This window comes from Lutjanus erythropterus, chromosome 13 (assembly GCF_056507025.1).
Source record: "Lutjanus erythropterus isolate fLutEry1 chromosome 13, fLutEry1.hap2, whole genome shotgun sequence".
NCBI lineage: Eukaryota > Metazoa > Chordata > Actinopteri > Lutjaniformes > Lutjanidae > Lutjanus > Lutjanus erythropterus.
Window position 1 is genome coordinate 12,937,211 of NC_139329.1, and position 21,669 is coordinate 12,958,879.

At 40.0% G+C, this 21,669-nt stretch overlaps 1 protein-coding gene across 1 annotated transcript in view; it reads left to right on the forward strand.

Moving 5' to 3' along the window:
* The window catches only part of LOC146316273 (neural-cadherin-like), a 122,492-nt gene that overhangs the window by 21,069 nt on the left and 79,754 nt on the right, over window positions 1–21,669 (forward strand). The window contains exon 2 of the mRNA XM_084733973.1: window positions 17,195–17,392. Within this exon, the coding sequence (XP_084590099.1) occupies window positions 17,195–17,392 (198 nt within the window). The remainder of the gene's footprint in view (window positions 1–17,194; window positions 17,393–21,669) is intronic.

Genomic DNA, 21,669 nt, shown 5'->3' on the forward strand with positions numbered 1-21,669 from the left:
GGAGGGGCTAATGTCTCGCTTGGGTCAGTTTTACCGTCTCGGGGTAAAACAGAGTTGCAGAGAGGGCACATCTGCCATGAAAGTGCTCCCTCATTACTCTCCATTAACAGCCCATTCAGTTATGAGGACAGTGGTAGAAGTTGGACCCTATCCCGTTTGTGTCTGCACACACACGCACACTCAAACGTGAGTGTATACACACAGAGAAAAGGTGCAGATGTGTGCTTTCGCTTGTGCACGGGCAGAAACGCACAAGGCATTTTTCACTGTTTCCCGCCCTCACATGCTCTCAGCTCTCCCATCCTCATCATTAGAGTCATACCGTCATAAAGCTGAAATTACCTCTCCATCATCAAACCAGGCAGAGAGAGAAAGATAGCTCTCTGACACACACTAACACTAACAGACGGGTGCTGATAGAGACTAATGACTGAATGAAAGCCTCTGGTATGAACAGTGTGCCTTTCTGGCTGGAATGAAAGAAAAACAACATGGTATCAATCGCTGTTTCCTCTTCTCTTCTCTTCTCTTCTCTTCTCTTCTCTTTTGTTAACTAATAATTTTCATCATAGTTTGTGTCAACGATAATTATTCACTGATGAAAATGAGATGATAACTAAATAAAAAGTATCTTATGATAGAGATAGGACAGAGATGATAGAGATGTTGACATAAGGTTTTCATCAGGTATCTGACTTATGACACTAATCTGCATTCCAATCTAAATTCTATAATGCCACATGTTTCCCACATGTTTTCTACTTGTAAACACTACAGGCAATGCTAATTGGTACTCTCCGCTTCTGTGATGCATTGTAATGTAATACATTGGAAACACATTCCAAGTTGTACATTTCAATTATTCTAGGAATTCAACTAAACTGAATAAATATACATTGTACAGGGCAAGTCTACAATACATACAAAGGAATGCACATTTGAAGAAATATAGAGGAAAAGATTCTTAATGATTTGTAAACAGACAGGTGCACTAACATTTTGTTAGAATATTTGTAAGCCTGAGTCTTTTTGGTTAGGTTATTTGAGAACAAAGTGTGGTTTTATTCTCCCTGGAAAAGTTTCCTTACATTTTTAATAATTTAAAAAAAACAACTTTTATTTTGTAATTTTCTCTTGCATTGCCACGTGCATCAATTTTTTTTTAGAAAAGCTGTAAAAAAGATGAAAGGTTATAATATTTAGTCAACTAAAACAAGACTATAACCAAAATAATTTAGATGACTAAAATATGACTAAAACGAAGTCAAAATGTTCTGTCAAAATTAACACTGATTCTCTTCTCTTCTCTTCTCTTCTCTTCTCTTCTCTTCTCTTCTCTTCTCTTCTCTTCTCTTCTCTTCTCTTCTCGACCTTCACAAACATCAAACCCAACCCCGTTCACTGTTCCTTGAGGAATATAGTTTTTTTTTTTTGTTTTTCTGGAGCAGTGCTGCTTGGCGTTTTCTTGGAACTCCTTACACTTTCCACTTAACCCCAGGCAAGTGTGAGCTGAGGGGTGCACAGGAGCATCTCACTCATCTGCTCTCTACTGGAAACAACACACACAAACACACATGCATTACTGTTACACATCAGTACGCAAACAACACAGGCATTGCACACAACATCCATACATGCACATGCGATTTCACCCACATGAAAGCCTGTAAACATACATGAATGGACAAGCAAGATGCAATCCAATAAATCTATAATACTTTGACATCAGCACTCATGCAGACAGTGCATAACACACAATAGTACACACATGACATATACAAGTTAGGGAAACATAAATGCCACATGTTTCCTGCTTCATGCAAGAAAATGAAAGCCCTGAACAAGGAGCAAAGCGGGGCAGGCTGAGGCCAAACAACAATTTATACTCGTATAGCTAGATCTCACCGAGAGATTGCACTGGAATATTCCATCTTGCAACGTCATTTAAATTAACTCTCCTTGCCACCTTTCCAAGTGACTGGTCTCTGCTGTGAACTGTGCGACGGGGCGTGCATATGTGCCACTGCACATCCATGTCATTTGTAGTGTAGTGGGTGGGTGGAAGAGTGGGTGAGTAGACAGTGCACTGTACCTCTGCTTGAGTGCATATTATTTCTACACTAAGTGTCTGTTTGGATAGCAGCGACATTGTTCCATCACACATTTGTGAGGAGAAAGCACACTTCACAGCCAGATCTAATTATGTATGATATCACACATAGTTGTGAAGATACAATACTTGACTGCTAATGTAGTGCTTATGTAAATGTAACCTAAAACCTGTCTGTACAGTCATTTCTCCCCAGTTTCATTTAAGAGGAAACAACGAATCTCTTGTGCTCACTTTGATTTCATTTTAAAATATCCACCAGAAAGCTCCATTTGTTTATTTATCATCACCTGCCTGTCAAAACATCACAGAAAACAGAGCTGTACGGCATTTATAGAACTGAGAAGGGAGCTTCTGTGGCCAAATTCCCGTTTTAGCTTCTTATGATGCCTTCAAATCAATGTTTAGCCTTAAGATCTCATTCTTACAGAACAAACGGGCTGTCTACGGCCTCTGTTAGGAAGCTTTTAATTCCCAATGTAATGTAATCTCACAGAATACTTACAGTTTAAAAAGCCGTTCTGTTTAAACTGTTTCAAAGTGTAGATAAGAGATAAAGCGATCAAGCTTTTTCAATCAAAACTTTGACCACTTGCCTTAAGAAATGCAAATAGCAATACTGTATCTTCCTTTAAGAGACAACTGAAAACCTAATTATCTTGCATCAACAGTCAACCTGTTACTGCCCTCATTATGCTGTAGGACTAATATTGATTTGCTGGGAGGACTGGGCCCTGTTGACTTTGATGTTGTATTTAACATTTAGTGAAATGGTTAGTGGGTTTTTCAGCCTGTTAGTCTTTTTATGTGTTGGTGGTACCTCTCTGCTTTGTGGGTCTGGATGGGAAAATGTTGGATTGTCCAACTTCAAATAGAACTGTGCAGTGTTTTGATATTCAGCCCAGTCTCACTTCCGTCTCATCAGATACCAACAATCTTGTCGCTGCCCCTCAGTGACTTAACCAGAAAAGGATGGTACCTGTGTGAAAACAAAACATTATTAAAAGTTGTAAGGCACATAACTTTGTGTGCGTAACTCGACTTTTGTCATGTATCTTTTCGTGTAGCGAGTCACTTCCATGACACATTACTTGTGTGTGGTCAGTTTTTCTCCATGGATCAATTAGGGCATTTAAAACATTAAAGAGTACCAGAAAACTCCAAGTTAGTTACCAACAAATGAAAGACCAACTGGTCATTTACAATCAAAAACTGAAAGTGGCAAGACCACCTAATAACTAATAACCTAACTAATAACCACCAATTAGCACAATGCTAGATTTGCTTGTCTAACCTCCCACCAGTAGTCCCGCTGCTTCATCTGCTGCTGATTGAAAGAAGTTTATCTCCTTTTTTCTCAACAAAATTCAACAAATTCAAGCGAGCATCACTCGTCCAACTTCTCCCATGCTTCCCTCTCCTTTTCCATGTTCTCTTTTATGCAATAGCTTCCACCCACTTTATATGAAAACTGTCCCACCTGAAACCCTCATTCCTTACACATTCACAGAAGTAACTGGCAAAATGGCCCCTAGTCTCCTCCAAATCTTAAACAGTACTCTTTGCTCCGGACGTGACTAAGAAGATTATTTTGAAATGGCCTGTATTCATAGACTGGCCCTTGATCCATCAGTTTTAAAAAATATTTAGACCAATCTCAACATTGCTGCATAGCAGGTGAGAGAGACTGGCTGTCACAAAACATTTTGCAGTTAAACTCAGGCAAAACAGAAGTGCTTATCATTGGCTCTGAACACCTGCACATTAAGCAGAGCAACTGTTTGGCTCCCTTTTCCCAAAAAATTAAGACCACCGTTTAGAATCTGGGTGTTATCTTCAACAGTAAACTAATGTTTGGACAAAGCACAAAAAAATGGTTCATTCATGTTGCTATCAACTCAAGAATATTTCAATGTCAGACCAATGTTAACTTTTAGTAAAAAATTTTTTTAGAAAACTTCTTCTTTCCGTGATTATTATAGTGCCTTCCTTACCTGCCTCAGTGCCAATGATGTAGCTCAGCATCAGACTGTGCAGAGCTCTGCAGCCAGACTTCAGACAAAGACAAAATGCTCTTCTCACATCACCCCAGTTTTAGCAGCATTGCGCTGGTTACCAGTTTCTTTTAGGATCCATTTTAAAATATAGCTCATCACTTACAAGGCTTTACATGACCAGGCACCAGGGTACATCAGTGAACTCCTAAATGCCTGCTGTCTAAAGAGGCCTCCCAGATCTGCTGGGTTAGACCTGCTAGCTGTTCCAAAGTCCAGATTAAGGTCAAGGGGTGATTGAGCATTTGCTGTACTGGCACCTCAGCTCTGGAACAGTTCTAATTAGCATTCAATGACACTGATTCTGCTTTTAAATCCTGTCTTTAAGACATGTAATAGACTTGCCTTTTCACCCGAGAATTTTAACAGTTGCACTTCTAATATTAGCCTTCTGCGAGAAGTGTTAAGACCTGTATAACTTCCACCAAATGTGCAAACTGAGAGTTTAGCCCTGCATGTTTCAAGTTTGATGAGTAGACGATAAGTCAGACTTATCATAAGAGTGTTGTATTTCACCTAGCTCAGTAGAAAGGTGCAATTGCTACTGGCACATGTGTGTGGATTTTTTTAATGTCAAGGACTGTTAAGAAAAAAATATTCTATAGTTGGAGGCTGTTAATTGTTTGTTTAACCATTTATCTTTATTGTAACATACCTGAGTCAAGGTAAATGTTGGATGAGGTGCAACAAACTAACCGTTGTCAAAAAACATCATGTCAAGTGAGTTAAGTAGTATTTGTACCTTGAGGTTTGTGTCACAGGAACTCTGACAACCTGTGTGAAAGCAGAGCAGAGAGTGCTTGTACTGTGGGTTTGATCAACAGATCTTTGTTTGGCAGCGAATGTGAAGGTTTGAAGTGTATTTTCCACAGAGGCAGCTCAGCACAATGTTGTAGGCTTTCAGGCACAATCACAAAACCTGTTTTTTTCAGCCTCATATTGATTAGGCCTAACTAGAGTCAAAGGCAAGGATCAATTATGTGTCCTTTGTGTATGTAGGACATAAGGAGGACAGGAAAGAAGCTATTTCATCCATGACAGAGTAAAAGCACAGCATGTCACGCTGTCACAAATATCAGGATGTAAATCTTTTAGTAATATTTTCCAACATTTTGACAGTAAGGACACTATTTTCATTCTGTTCATGAGTAACCAACCATAACAACAAACGTAACCATGGATCTTCTCATAACACTGAGTTCTTTGTGTGTTGATTTTGCCGTATGACGAATATACCAACATGACTAAAAAGATCCACGACAGCATGACTCACATTCCCTTTAAGAGCAAGCCAAACTGTTTGGTGGGACGGAAATCAGAACTGGCGCCATTGACAGCTACTGCCTTGAAAGAAATCTCCCCCTAGTTGTTTTAAAATGAACTATGTGAAGATTGAACATCAGAAACCTAAACGGGTTTTGAGGAGGTGGTATGAAATTTTTATCTGGGTGTTGCAAAATATACGATTTCGCCTGCCTCAGAGCACAAAATACCCCTAAACTATCTGACGGGGGTTAGTTGGATTCGTGATCAATCCCGACGACTCCAGAGTTATTACTTTGAGAAATTTCTGGCTGTCAAAACTCGCTCTCAACCTGAACTCTTCAACAACCCTGCCTGCGAACCGATCAGATGTATACGGCTCTTTTATTCTTGATGAAGAAGGAGATCTAGACTGATGGCACTGCCACAATACTTTAAATGTATTTCATGCATTAATGTGGATATAATATGGGCAAAATAACAGATGTCTTCTGTTCTGTTTTTATACTACTGTATAGAGCAATTGTCATATAGAATCTTCAAAAGATGTGTTATGTAAAACAAACAGGGTGTGTGTGAGTACCAGTGATATTATAGTACTAAGGATACCCAGATCGTTTGGATGTCGATCATGATCGGCTGATATTCAGTAAAAATATGCAATTGGGAGTTCAAGATTAATACTTTTGAAGGTTCACTAGTACTACACTTGTACATTGTAAAGTGATTATGTGTGTGTGTCGAGGTTGGAGTCAGGTGTCTTCATGCTTAGTTGCTAACTACTTTGTGTTTCTAGAAAGTTAATAAGCAACCACCCCAGTATAACCCTGTCCCTGTCCCTGTCATGTCACACATGCTAATCACATTTGTTTACTATGTTAGTGAGGTAGTTGGCCAGCTATAGTCTGCCAGTGGCTGCAGAAGTTCAAATTCTTGTCTTAATCTGCTCATGTTTGCCCTGTTCACGTTACTGCATTATGTTAATACAAAGTCAACACTTCCTCTATTTATTTCAAATGAAAAAGCTTCCAGATTTTCAGTGGAAAAAGCCTCCTTTTATTTTTTTAGCAAGGCTTTTATTGTGAAATATTTGCTGGAACATGCTGTAAAAACTCGCTGTCTTGCAACTCTGAACCATGAGCTCTAATGTTCCACTTGGGAGCAGCTAAAACACCTAGTTTGGCTTAATATCAAACCGACCCCCAAATACTGCTATAGCAGCTGCTAACAAAACAAATAAGTATTATATAATACTAATTTTCTGTAGTCCAACAGTGATAATGCATCAAAGCGTCATAACATGTTCTGGCCATGTCTTTTATTTCTTTGCATTAGGCTAGATCTCATTTTCAAGGGGGTCTTTGAGCCTGTTACCCAACTGTGGCCTTCCTTTTGCTTCTCCAGCATGTTCTCCCCGGTTTGCTTGGGTTCTCTCTGGATATACTGGCGTCCTCCCACAATCCAAAGACATGCACCTTAATAGGTTAATGTGTGACTCTAAAAGGCCCATAAGTATGAATGTGAGTGTGAAAGGTTGTTTGTCTCTATGTGCCAGTCCTGTGATGAACTGGCAACCTGTTCGGGGTGTACCCTGTCTGTCACCCACTGTCAGCTGGATCCAGTCGAGAACAACCCTTGAAAGGCTGAGCGGTTATAGATAATGAAAATTGAGCTTTTCTCTCAGCAGTGAGTAGGGCTGCATGATATGGTAAAAAAATCATATTGCGATTATTTTTACTGAAGTTGCAATTCCGATATGATTAGTAGGAATGCATCGCAATTTTCATTTTCACTGAAAAAAATCTATCTATCTATCTATCTATCTATCTATCTATCTATCTATCTATCTATCTATCTATCTATCTATCTATCTATCTATCTATCTATCTGTATACATATATATATATATATATATATATATATATACTGGAGCATATCTGCAGCACCACAGTACTTAATTATAATGTTGTTTGTCACATTTTTCCTTTATCAAACAATGCAGGGTTCTGCAATTTGAATATTGCAGTTGGCCACATTGCGATTTCACAAATATTACGATTACTTGTGCAGCCCTCACAGTGAGAAAATTCATATAGACTTAACAACAAACATACATTTTAACAATGACACAAATGTTCCTGGTACATGAGACTCAGGCTGAGGAGAAATATTGCTGGCAAAAAGGAGTCACTTCAATGCAATATGCAATAACTACAATTCTTCACAAGGACAGATGACTTTTCAGCCTCAAAATGAGGCATCATCATTTGTTTGCACCTCTAGTAGCAGGGTGTTTGAGCTTGAGGCTTTTTTAGACTTCATACTGTATCTTTATCCTGTCACCAAAAAAATCTGTTTGCATTGTATATTCAGTCATTCAGTCATTTGAGGTTACTGGGCTAAAATCTCAAAGTTTCCACACAATGGAGGAATCAGTGCAGGTGTGACATTTTGATCAACTCAGTGATCAAAATGTTTCTATAGCCAGCAGGGGTTTGATGAGTCATTTTCAAAGTGACTAATGTTCCTGTCATTGATGTATTTTTGCTTCCACTCTCTTCTGTCGCTTCACGTTCAGATGATGTCTGGTCATCAGGTTGCTTCAGCATGTTGCTTACAAGCTCTGGATGGTGCAATTTCAGTGTCAGAGATAAATAAAGCAGCGCCTGTCCTCATTCATGTTTTCTGTTTTTTTTTTCAGATGCAAATGTGACTGAGCCTATTATTCAATCTCTTTGACAAAAACAGCAATTTTAACGCAAAAGCCCCTTTCCACTTTGACTTGTCAAAGCTGGAAAAGCACAGGTGAAATTAGCAACATTGTTGATGGCTGCATTCCATTTAGGTCAGCCAGTTGTAGCGCTCTGGCATTGTGCTTGGTCTTACTGGGGAATATAAGAAAATGGAGCTATGGTTCATGTTGGTACTGACACCTGGACTTTTTTACTGCTTTGAGAAGTCAAAAAGTTTTCTGTGAAAGAGGTCCATTAAGTAAACTGGAAAAAAAATGAATTGTTGTATCAACTTTAAGCAATCACTTCATAATGGTAATAATGGCAACTCAAAAATGAATGAAGTCTTTTCAAGGCAACTTAAAAGTTTCCCACTCTGCAACTAATAATTTGCTTCACCCAAAAGTAAAATACTGCTCCCTAACAGCCTGGTTTCAGGAAAGTATTTCTTATAAGATACACAACAATTTTATTTATCTTTTACAACAAGTTTGTAAAATGAGATTATGTACTTCCCCTCTTTGATTGATTGATTGATTGGTTGAAGAAATAAATAAAAAGCAGCATATACTCCTGTATCTTCTGCCTGATGGTAGCAGGGTAAAAAGGCTGTGGCTGGGGTGGATATTGTCCTTTTGTATACTCTGTTTTCATTTCCTGGGCTGTATACATTCCATGCCAGTTTATGATGTTTCCAGTCAGGATGCTTTGGTCCTCTGTAAAGGCAGCAGAACTTGGCACAGGAATTTTGCTTTCTTAAGTTTACTTAAGAAACACAGCTGTTTCTTAGCCTTTTTAAGGTTAAGGTTGAGATGTGTCATTTCCATGATAGAGTCTCTGTGATGTTGATTCCCAGGAACATAAAATTGTTGACCTGCTCCACCTCAGCTCCACTGTTTTAGACAGGGTATGCGTCTTTGCCTCCTTTCTCCAAAGGTCAACAATCTACTCCTCGGTTTTGCTGATGTTAAGCAGTTGACTATTCTCTTTGTACGACTCTGCAAGACTTTCCTCCTGATATGAAGTCTCACAATTGTTTGAAATCTGGCCAGTGATGGTGTTGTCATCTGCAAACTTCTCAATAGAGTTTTCTCCATGTTGGGGGCTGCAGTCATGGGCGTACAGCATGAACAGGAAGGGGCTGAGCACACAGCCCTGAGGGGCTCCTGTGTTGAGCACTAGAGTGGAGGAGGTGAAACATCTGTAGGTCTATATGGTATTTTTTAGTCTGGTATTTGGCTGCACAGGATAGAAACAGTTTTAGGAGTTAACATATTTTGTTGTGCTATGATCACTGATCTGCTGAGCTGACAGAGTGCGTTAGATGCGCTGCTGTGTGCACCACTGCAACCAGTGTGTGTGTGTGTGTGTGTGTGTGTGTGTGTGTGTGTGTGTGTGTGTGTGTGTTTGACAGAGGGATACAGAAGGAGGTGAAGGGAGGTGGAAGGAGGAGTCATTAATATTTACCCTGGCCGCTACTTTGTCACTTGACCTGCCTGTCTTAACCTGTGGTATTTTCTAGAAAGTTGATCTGAACTCACCTGCCCCATGGGTTGATCACCGCATCACTACTTTTTCTTTTGGATGAGTTGTTGCTGCAGCTGCGCACATGTGTACTTGTTGTTGTTATTCAGTGCTTCTCCTTCCTCTGGCATTTAACAGCAGACTACAACACTTGTAAGCATTTATGCTCTCCCTGTCATGTCCAGAAGAATTGCTGCCACTTTTTCAAAATTTGGAATTGACTTGTTATCAAAGTGTCGGTTCTCGTGATACCTCTTGCCCAGATCACAAGTGTTGGCAGGATGGTGGTGGAATTACTGGGAGGAAACAAAGAGAAAAAGGTTTTCAAGCAAGGAAACAGATCTCTCACAATCACACTGTTGTGGACAGAAGGAACAGAAGAAGAAAACATTTCTAAAATTTGAGGGAAGTGATGCTCAATTCCGCACGGGGTATCCAACGGGTATATACAACCAGCATCAGGCTCTGACAGAGGTACATACAGTAGACCTATTTCTCCCTGGGTCAGGCTGGTCATGTGATCAGATGTAGCGTCGTCTTCATTTTGTATATTATCAATCATAAAAAAACACGCAAACACTATAGTAGCTCCAGTTGTCACGCTATCAGACCTGTTAGACAGTTCTACAACTGATCTCATCCCTTGTGTACTTTGCAGGTCTATCGAAATTTATTAGGTTTTGTCATCATAATAATAACTGTTCATTCGTTATTAGTGACAATAATTTTAGATACACACACACATAGTTTATAACAATATTTACACTTTATTGCTGATAGAAAATATGTTCAAAAGACACATTAATAATCCACATTCGTGTGAGGAGAAACTTAACATAAATGAAAGGTGGAGACGTGCTTGTGCGCCTCAGCCAAACGCACTATTTGCTATCTTGTGCAGACAGACCTACAGCGCCGCAGACTTTACACTAAGTGGTTTCGACTACAGTGAGCTGTGCACAAGATACTAAATATGGCTGACCACACCTTCATTTTTAGATCTCCTGCCCATGGGCGCACAGACAGGCGCAAGTTCATTTGCTACCTTGCAGACATGGGGAAAATGACAAGTGCACCCATGTAAGATAGCAATGGCACTTGCATCACCCACGCCATCTGCTCAGCACCGGGTGTGTAAGATTGGGCTCTGAGAGTTAATATGAGTAAGGCATAAAGTATAATAACCCATGTTATTTCAGTTTGTTAAATATAATGAATATAATTGCTAATGTTACCATGATTTACCATTAACCTGACTTAATGATAGCGGGTTTCAGTCAGTGAGTTTAACTTAAGCAGAAAAATGAATGGACTCATTTAATAAACACGACCACTTCTGGAACACACTCTTTAATAGTGTGAGCAGACCCACTCAGATGTAGAACGGTGCTCTGAGCCAGTGACCCAGGTTCAGAAAAAATATGTCAAGAGGGCATCAGCATTTAAGGATAGGACACATTTTATCTTCACATTCAACAACAGAAATACACAGGGTCAGAATCCTGCTGGCACTAAATGTAAAGTTCAAGCTTTATCCACTCCTGTTGTAGAGTTCAGAGTTCTTGTACTATAAACACATAGTAAAGTACTTAAAATCCTTATAAACGTCAGGTCTTCTCCAAAACTGTCTACAGCAGTTTTTAACACTGACTGCTTTTGCTTGAGAGTTCTTGCATGTATGAGGGTAACTGTGTGAGTGAGTGAGCGAGTGTGTGTGTGTGTGTGTGTGTGTGTGTGTGTGTGTGTGTGTGTGTGTGTGGGCAGTGCCTGCAGTCTTTCTGGGGTTTGAGCCTTGGATGGAGGCACACTAAAGAAATGTGGGTGGTGACGGTGGCACCAGGCCTGTATCTCCTTCTCCTGTTCTAAAACAACAACTTTGCGGCAGAAATGGGAACCAGTCATTGATCAGTCATTGGTCAACTTGTGTGTGTGTGTGTGTGTGTGTGTTTTAAAAGCCTACCTATTTTCACTAATTGATTGGGGAGGTTAAGACTCACGATTCACCACTGGGCAAAGTCAGAGCATTAATTATTTAATGTGCATTACTGTGTGTAAAATATTAGATGTGAAATAGGGTTGCAGAGGAGAAAATATTTCCAGTAATTTTGAATGTTTCAACTCAGTACATATTGTGAAGTTATATTAACATGCAAAGCAGAATACATAGTCAAAAAAATAAATAATTGACTATAGTGTTTTTTTTAATTGACTTTCATCTAAATTATATTTCCTGGACGTGAAGTTATACAGAACCAGTGTATCTCCATTCAACATTTGCTCCTCCCTCAATCCTCTATTTTTTTTTTCTTTTTTCGAGTGAATAGAAGTGACTAAGGCACATATTTCTCTGCTCAAAGCAATAAAACAAAAGGGATTGAATAAGTTTTGTAATTCTTTTGGCAGAACTACAAGAACAAATGAGCCCACCAGAAAAGTGACTACAGCTGTCTGTGTCTGATGGGAGAGAGCCTCCATCCATCTATTTTCTACACCACTTATCCTGTTCAGGGTCATCGGGTCTGAGCTGATCCCAACAAACATCAGAGCAGCATCAGTCAAAGAACCATTAAGACTGTTAATACTAGTAAATAATAAACTCTAGGGTTCAGATGCACTACCAAAGTAATTACTGTTGTGTGGATCTTTTCTACTTGGCTCCCCATAGCCAGCTGTAGGTTGTGCTGTCCCTTGGGTTGGTGAGTCACATTTAGGTATACATTTGTCCACATCTATTTTCATCTGTTCTCACTGCTGTAGAAGTACAAGAGTTGATGAGTCACGGACACTGTGAGAGGTGTGGGTCCTCACTTTAGATCAAAGATCAAGGGACTCCATCAGTCTTAGAGCTTTGATATGTAACAATTCCACATAAAAATGTCTAAAAACATAAATTTATTGAGTTGTGTTCTGACATTATCCTAAATGTTTCCAGCAGTGGTCAAACTGACTGTATGCTGAAGGACCTCTGTGATTCAGAATTTTTGAAAAACCTTTTTAATGGCTCCACGCTGTCAATGGCCATGGCCACAGGCGTTATGTTTTCAGGTCATCCTGTTCTTGTCAGTATGATATCTCACGAACACCTTGAGGGAATTTCTTCATACTCGGTTTAAGCGTTAACTTTGATTCAAAGATGAACTGCTTAGATTTCTGTGGCGAGGTCGAAGGTCATGATGACCTCACTAAGCACATCTTTGACCATAACTAAGAATTCATATGTGAATTATCACAAAATTACACAATAAATGTTTAATAGGATAAAATGATGAGGTGAAAAGGTCAAAGGTCAACTTCACTGTGAACATAACATTCAGTTTTCTTATCAGTCCGAGCGAAGACAGCAAATTAGAAATTCACTTCCAAAATACATAGTAAGTATTTTTTTCTTCCACAGAAGTCAAAATCTCAATATCCATTTTTCTTCTTTCCATGTGCTTTGTTGGCAATTTTGAAAACTGTTGTTCCATTTAAATATATGAAGCTTGAAATCATGATATGTTTGGGGGGTTTTAGTTAACTGATGCTGATGCTGTACATGTCTGTGTTGCATGTGTGGCTTTTTTTCTTACTTGCAAATCTACACAATCCTGACAATATTGTTGCAAATTGTTTGCACATGTAGCTAATTTCAACTAGGCTAACTGCCACACACTGACCACTATATTGAACGCCTTTATGTGCATTTTCTGCAGAGGTGCAGATTTGGAGTGGGAAAAAAAAAATGTGCAGAACTTGAAGACGTCTACCATTTGTAATTGTTCTGGGATTAAAATGCCTGCATGTGTGTTTACATGGTTAGTGTGTCAGCCCTTCTGAGCCGCAGTCCAGGATGTGTGGTGCTGGGATCCCTGAGTTAATAGATTTCTGTCCCCAGTGCTTTTAGCGTGTTGATCTCCTGCTGACGGCTTCACACTCCGCTTTAAGCACAGAGATGGGGGGGGTGGGCGGCTTAGAATAGAGCCTCCTTAACACTGCAAACATTTAGTTAATGTACCTTATTACTCCCCCATTGAGCTGATTTTCACTTTCCATTCACTCGCTGCTAAGAAAGCACCCTTGAAATTCCATGTCTCACACGGGCCATTGATATTTATGCTTGCAGACGCAATTTGTTTAATTCCACACAGAAATATTTGTATCTTAATTTCCTCCCTCACTGGACGTAGGAGGAACAAGGGATCCATAAGAAGACCCTCTGATATTAATTATACTGTATGTTCTAACTTCATTCTCTCCTCTTGTGATCTGTGCTCTGCTGCTGTATGTTTTCTCTCCAAACATGGATCCTCCCAGCATCTATTGTTGCGCTACGCTGTTTGTTGTGCTTCCCTTGTGCTCTTGTCTCTGTAATGTTATTTTACGTTCTCTGCTAAGCATCACACACACAATGCTCCTTCCTCCACGCCGCCTGCCTCTTCCTCCTCTCTGTCTCTTTTCTCCCTCTGTAGATATTTGTGTTTCTGTATCTGTGCCTCTCTCCTTCACTCTGTTTCCTCTCATCCCCTTCCCACACACACTCAATGTCCTTGTACTGTGGGCAGTCTACATGTGCACAGAAGCACTTGAGACAACTTTTTTTTTTTTCATACCGGCAAGCCACTTAGTAGCTTTATATAGCAACTACCCAAGGAGAGGATTAACAGCAGGAAACATCAACAGAATGGCTTGCAGTGATATAGAACGCACACTCATGCATGGCTCACACACACTCACACACACACATGCAAACACTCATTGTAGTCACTGAACCTTGGCCAACCACACAGTGCACCCCCGTCATTTACCTTTTTACGGAGCATTATTACGTTAGTCATTCAGCAGATGCTCTTATCCTTATGGGATTGTGGTGTACAGTATAGCTTAAGCTACAGCTTTTCATCACACTGAGCGGGCACAAAGCATATTTGACTTTGAAAAATCCAGCCAAGCCCGCGAGCCTCTGCCTTGCCCAGTTATTTGATCTTTTGTCTTGGTCAGGTGAGGCGGGTTGTGTCGGTTTGGTGCTCAGGGGGGATCGCTCACTGCCGCTCGGCACTTATCTCACCAGATCAGAGAGAAATCGCACACGTTTGCAGCCCCCCGAACAAACAGCATGCACTTTCATTTGCACCACAAGCTCACCTCACAAACACACACACACAAACACACACACACACACTAGTACATTCTTCATTATCATTCCAGAGCTGATAGGCTCTAATTATCTGCCTTGCCTCTGATTAGTCTCTCTGTAACAAGCTAATTAGATGGAGCCTTGTAAAATCATCACTACCATTACCACAGAGACATGGTTGGGAAAGACACCAACAAGCAAGAGGCAAGGAATGTGTCTTGCGCTGCTCCCCGCAAAGATTTGATAGTCAACTAAATGTTAAGTGCTGGAGCTCTGATTTCTTTTTGATTAAGTGCCTTTTAAACCCCTCTACTCTGCAAAAGAATCTTTATCCTTTCTCATTATTCATCACGAAAGGATTGTTCCGTCTTGCAGGGCAGGATGATCTGACTTAAACTGCATAAACTGCGGCTGTCGACATTTTAGGAGATAGCATCTAAGCATTGATTAGTTTCTCTGCCCCCATGATACAGAGGCTATTTATCCAAAAACGAACTATCGTCAGATCCGACTCAGAACTTTTCTCTCTCCGCAGAGCAACTTTAAAGCCTGAGCAGAAAGCTAGATTAATTCTCTCCTCTAGCTTCTTCTTCCCTCTGTTATTATCCCTCTAACAATCCTTTTAGGAGCTGTCACACACTTTATAGCTATTGTGTTTCAGTTGTGAACACTCCAGAGCTAGTCTGGAGTGCAACACATTGTATTTTCCATCAAAATGCATTTTAACTGTAAGCCAGTTAAAAAAGAAATAGGAGTTGGGATCTGGGCATCTGTTTTCTGTTTTCCAACTCATTTGAGCGAACACAAGGTGCTGCAAAAGATTTATTATAGCCATTCATACAGTTTGAAGACTCTATACTATTTGCTGTATGCATGTACCGCTCATTACCAATGTATAGTTTTCTATTATCAACTATAATCGACTTTGGAGGGACATTATATTGCAGAATATTAGAGAAACCAGCAGAGTAGAACTGTTTTGTTCAGCGACAGCACATCTGTTGAGTGAGCCTTCAGCTAGCGAGAGGATGCATCGCAGACCCCTGCTGCTTTTGTCTCGGACTTGGATTAAAAAGTACATATATAGCCTGTGGTCTTACACAGGAGAGCTTTTACATAATGGGATTTGAAATCCATAGTCACTTTTAGCCCTTAGGTAACTTACCTGTGTGCGTAAGTGTGCACTGGTGTGTGTGTTCATGAGAGAGAGACAGGGGGACAGAGTGAGACACGCTAATGTCAGCTACGTCAAGTGTGCAAGCATGTGTCTGGGTGTGACAGGACGACTTGCCTGCTTGTCAAAGCTTTGTGCTCGTGTTCGTATCTGTGTGTTTGTCCTGGCAGGGGGTTCTTCTTCTCTGGGGTGAGGCAGATGGCCTCTGTGGATCACAGCCTACTGAACTGGTTGGCAGCGCTTCTGACATTCCTTCATGCCACGTTGACACAAGATCACAGCCAGTATTTGCGGAAATAGTGTCTTAGCTCACAATTCGGTGACTTGCTCCACTTTGCAGGAATAGATTCTGCACAAAAAATGCCCTAGATCGAGCCTGTGACAGTGTCAGGATATTTTTGCGCACATTATTTCCAGATTGTGTCATTGTGTTTAATGTGGATAACGATCCCCTACTATCAGTTCCAGCGAATGGCACGCTACACTCCTGTCATAAAGACCGCAACGCAGCTGTACACTGCTTTTCCTTGGGCACTGCTGTGCACTCTTGCTGTCTGCCCCAGCTCAGGGTTAGCGAGTTGGTAATTGGATTCCTGGAATCTTCTTATTCACTCCAGTGATGCAGTGTGCAGGCGACAAAATGCCTGCAGCCATGAGGCATCATCCCTCGGCCCCTGTGGGAAGATCAAGGTAGCCTTACACAGACTGGCTAGATGAGACTTTGGCTGAGTCTCTCCCATGGGAACCTGGGTGTCTGGATGCCTGGATGGGAGCCATGATGGAGAATGGATGTATGACGTCACATCCACCATCCTCCACCATGGGGCTCAAACAGCCCTCCTGACAACCACTTAAAACAATCTCCCAAACCTGGCAGCCATGGCTAAAGAAAAGGAAGTGGAAAGATAGCGGGTAGATTGCCACGTTAAAGATAGTACAGTAATTGTCTAGGACCAGAACCCTAGCTGAATCAAGATGGTATTGGTGTCAGCTCCTCATTGCTGATACAAGAATCATTGAGATGTATTCTAATCCTGCAGCATTATGTTTTGCCATCTGCTGGGGAGGATTTATGTCTCACATACCTGTACCCTCAGTTGACTCGCTGCTCGTTGGTGCCTCGGATTCCCCTGGCTGCTTGTCTCCCTTCTTCACACACAGTTACATGACAGCTGTCACTTTCAGTAACCACAGCTCCGTCACTATCTTTGCGCTCTCCCCCAGGCCCAGACTGGTACCTGAACAAGGTGAAGCTGAAGATCACTGATGTCAATGACAACGTCCCTGAGTGGAATATGAAGCCGTACCCGTACCTGGCTGTTGTGTCCCCCGAGGCCCCTGCGGGAACGTTTGTCTACCAGCTCCAGGCTCATGATGGCGATGAGGGCAAAAGCGGAGAGGTGGAATACTTTTTGTCAGATGGTAAGCTGTTCATACACAGACACACACACACACACACACACACACACACACACACACACACACACACACTTACACACATGTAGATGCATGGTGCTTAACACTGAGGTTCCAGATGTGAAAATCCCTTAATTATTAGCCATAATGTTGTAACCATTCAAGGTAGACCTGTGACCATGAGCTATGACATTGTGAAATAATGGTTTATGCTCCTGTAGAAAACACAAGTCCCAATGATATCAACGTTTCTTCTTTTCTTTCTTGTTCTGTCCCCAATGGGTGGTGCTCACTGTTACCATGGAAATGTTTCCCACACCCGTGAGCAGGTAGTTCTGCTAGCAGGCTGGCTAGCTGGGTAGCTAACATTAGCTTACAGAGCTGTACTACAGTATACACCATAACAATGACAATCCGTGTATCCATGTGTAGGAACTTTTCTTTTTTTCTTTTCAGATGACCCAATCAGGATGTTGTTATGCATGTCAGCCAGCTGGTTTACTTATCCAGTTAGGATAATTCTTGGTATGAACGAACAAAGTATTGGGCTTCCACTGAGTTTTTTAAAATATTTTTTCACATAAAAACATTATAAAAACATAACAGAGAATAGGGTTATATATGTTAATAATATTCAATGTCTTATTATAATACACAAAAAATTTATTATATAAAGTGAAATAGTCAATGTAATAAACACAAAAAAACTAAAAATAAAAGTAATGTGATAAAATACGCAAATAACAAAATTAAATGGATGCAAATAATAATAAATCCTGAATCCCATAGCCCTTTATAATACTATCAAAATGTGAAAAGGAGAATCTACATTTTACACTTTCTTTTTATTAGGTAGCCTATTCTACTTATTATTTTTGTCTTTCATCTTTTAGACAATACCTTTTCTTTTTTCCACCGTGTGAATACAATAGGCATTAGACACTGTATTCAGTCAGGGGAATAATAATAAACAGCCAAATATGGGTTTTGCTGACTTTTTATTTCAGCAGTTTGGTCTTGAAAAAGGTCAACCTTGTGGCTACAATGCCTGTTAAAGGGTTGAAGCTCTTTGTTTCTGGAATATAAATGGCGTGAATAAACGCAAACTTCACTTCTGGAACCGGGGCCGTTAAAAAGTGGGCGGTCGCTGTTGATCTATACAGAATGGAAGTGGTATTAAAATAGACTGTGTTGTTGTTAAAATAGGTTGACAGGCTATAGAGCCTTTGAAATAAATACAAGTAGTCAGACACCAGCACAGTCTCTCAGACAGACAGCCACAGGCATTCACACATTCATTCATGCATTCATACACTCTTTAGGTGTCCATTAGTTTCTCTGTCTCTCTGTCACCCTGTCTCTCGCTGCCTCTGTATCTCTGTCCCGCTCGCTCTCTCTCTGAGACACAATTACACACACACACAAACACACACACAGCCAGAGGCCTTCACACATTTGTTTATGCACTTATCATGCACTCTTGTCTATCTGTCTGCTTCTCTCTTCATACACACACACACATTTCATACACACACAGAATCACACGAGCATCCTCTCACACACACAATCACACACACAGTGGGCTGTTGGAAGTCTGCCAGAGTAGTAGACCCCCTGGTGGTTGAGGGGATAGAGGTTTGTTGGCATGTCAGAGATGGGGGGATGTGCTAATCTTGCCAAAGGGGCTTTTACAAAACACTACCGACTTTCTTTTGACTCACATTAGTCTATTGCACAACTCCCTGATGTGAGGTAAACCACAATTACCACAAGGTACCCATGGTTTACACGGCCATGCTAAGACCTCTTGTAAGCATGAGGTTTACCTCTAAAAGCTCATGCAATTTAAATTATTTCCTTTTAAAGTAATCTAGACAGATATTCAAGATTTCACATGTATTTATTTGACCTTCTTCTTTTGTGATTAACTTTTAAGACCTCAAGAGGATGAGAGTTGCTGGCCTTTTAATGAGCAAGGTCAGTCTGTCTGAGCCCATTTTTAGCATTTAACAGAGTTAGAAAAAGTAGATCTTTTATTTAAAGGTGACCTATGCAGCCTTCTTGCAAACAAACAAAACACTGTGTGTATTCTTGAGATCGTACATATGTGTCGAACATATTTCCTTCTTCATTCTCCTTCATAAAACATTTGTAAATACCAATTTTTGAATATTTAAAATCACATATATTATTTACGCTCATGTTTGCTTGCTTGCAGTCTTCTTCTTCAATCTTCTTCACTGCCTTTGGCGCACCGATACGTATATTTGTCTGTGCGTTACTGCTTCCAACTGTAAATCTAGACAGTGTGAAATCAACAGCAGGATATGAAATTGCGTGGATGATACAAACACATTGGTGATCTGCTAATCAGAACTTTGCTCCATTGCTCTACGAGTGGTCTGAATATGCGCAAGGTAATTTTAAAAAGCAGCAGTACCACAATATAAGTTGTATGTTCTATGAGAAAGTAGTTTTCAAGTTTAGAAGCATCATTAGTTAATACACTAAGGGTCAAAAGTGGAGCCCTATCAATATATCAGTTCATTGATAATATCGGCCTGATGTTGGTCTGTTTGGTCTATCCAGCCTATCGCTCTATCCCTGTCAGTAAAAACATTTTCTTCATTAACATTTTCAGTGCCCTGCTATAATTTTTGACAATAAAGTTTAATGTTAAATCCTGCGTCTATAACATATCTTTGTTGCAGGTGTTTTTTCTTGAGGGATCATTGCAAAAAAACGTGTGTTTATGTATATATTCTATATTCTGTATAAGGAATATTGGCCAATAAATCGATATCAGAATTTTTTACTCCCTAACATCACTATTCACATCTTCCCCAAAAATCCAGTAATGATTCTACCCCAATCAAAAATAACATTATTCCCTTTTGAGTAGGAATGTCATGATTCTCCAAATCCACAATTTGATTTGACTTTTGATTTTAAAATCACAATTCAATTCGAGTTTTGATTTCAACTTTTCTTTCAGCCCAGTCTGCTATGCCATTTTTAGACTGTCTAGTACTTACCTCCAAAAAACACCAGCCCTCTTTAGGGAGGGTAACATATACGATGTAGACAAGAGGGTTTGTTGTAGGAAGCCCATCTCTCCCGGTGCAAGCACAGAGGAGTTTCTGACTGGGTATGAAACAGTCTCAGTTTATTATTGATGTCTCTATATGACCTACATAAGCAAACGAGACCATCAGCGAGAAGATTGGCTGTTCCTCCATATTTATTCTTAATGCCTGCCACCGGGTCAGCATGCAAAAAAGTACTGGGAGACTTGAAGTTCTTGCTTTTGCTTTTAATTATTTAAATTGAAAGCTTATTTCGCATGATTATCAATGTTGAATTGAAACGGTGATTTGCTATGAAGCAAAATGAAAACTGTTACTTAATGCAATGGAAATACTCATGTAAAGTACAAGAAATGAAATCACAAATGATAATTCTGGTGATATTCTTTATTTTCCACTTTGCAAATCCCATGAGAAGACCCAAAACAACACTGAATCAATCCCCAGTAAATGCACAATTGAACTGTTTCCTTAAAATTACAGTGCCCAGCTGTTTAAGAAATTGCAGTTGTGTCATAAATTAAGTATACATCTATGAGCCATTTGTAAAAATGTACCAGTATGTCTCTACAAGGGACCAGTGGGTTTGGTGCTGAAAGCCAGTGAGAGGGTATGAAAGTCAGAAAGTATTGAAAGACTAATGCATTTGTTTGTCCTTTTATGAGATACCCTGTGTGGTTTTAACCACTAGTAGTGCTATGCAGAAATATTTTTATGAGCGTGCCTGCATTGTGTTTTCATCATGCACAGCATGTTCATACAGGGACACTACACTTCCAAACAATTACACAAACAACTGCACAAATAAATGTCACATTGTGTTAACAGAAAATGTGAAAAGGCTGCTAGCTACCAAACATGGATGTAAACAATGTGAATGTGTGTTCCAAAATATTTCTATAAACTTGCTTTAATCGTATATTCTCACTGAGATCAAGAGCTTTAATTTACAACCACAATATATTTTGGGCCCTCCAAGTGAACATAAAAGTAAAGGTAAAGGTCAACTTTATTGTCGCATAGCCCATACAATTAAATGAATCATTTAGTGGTAAAAGTAGTTTCCAATTCCACCTGAACTGAATTTACAGTAACCCAGTGTAGATTTATCATAACTGATGTCATTCATCACCGTTTCATGTACCTGTCATCCGAGGCAAGCTGGCAGAGTGGTAGCTACTTTAATAAATCATCCTT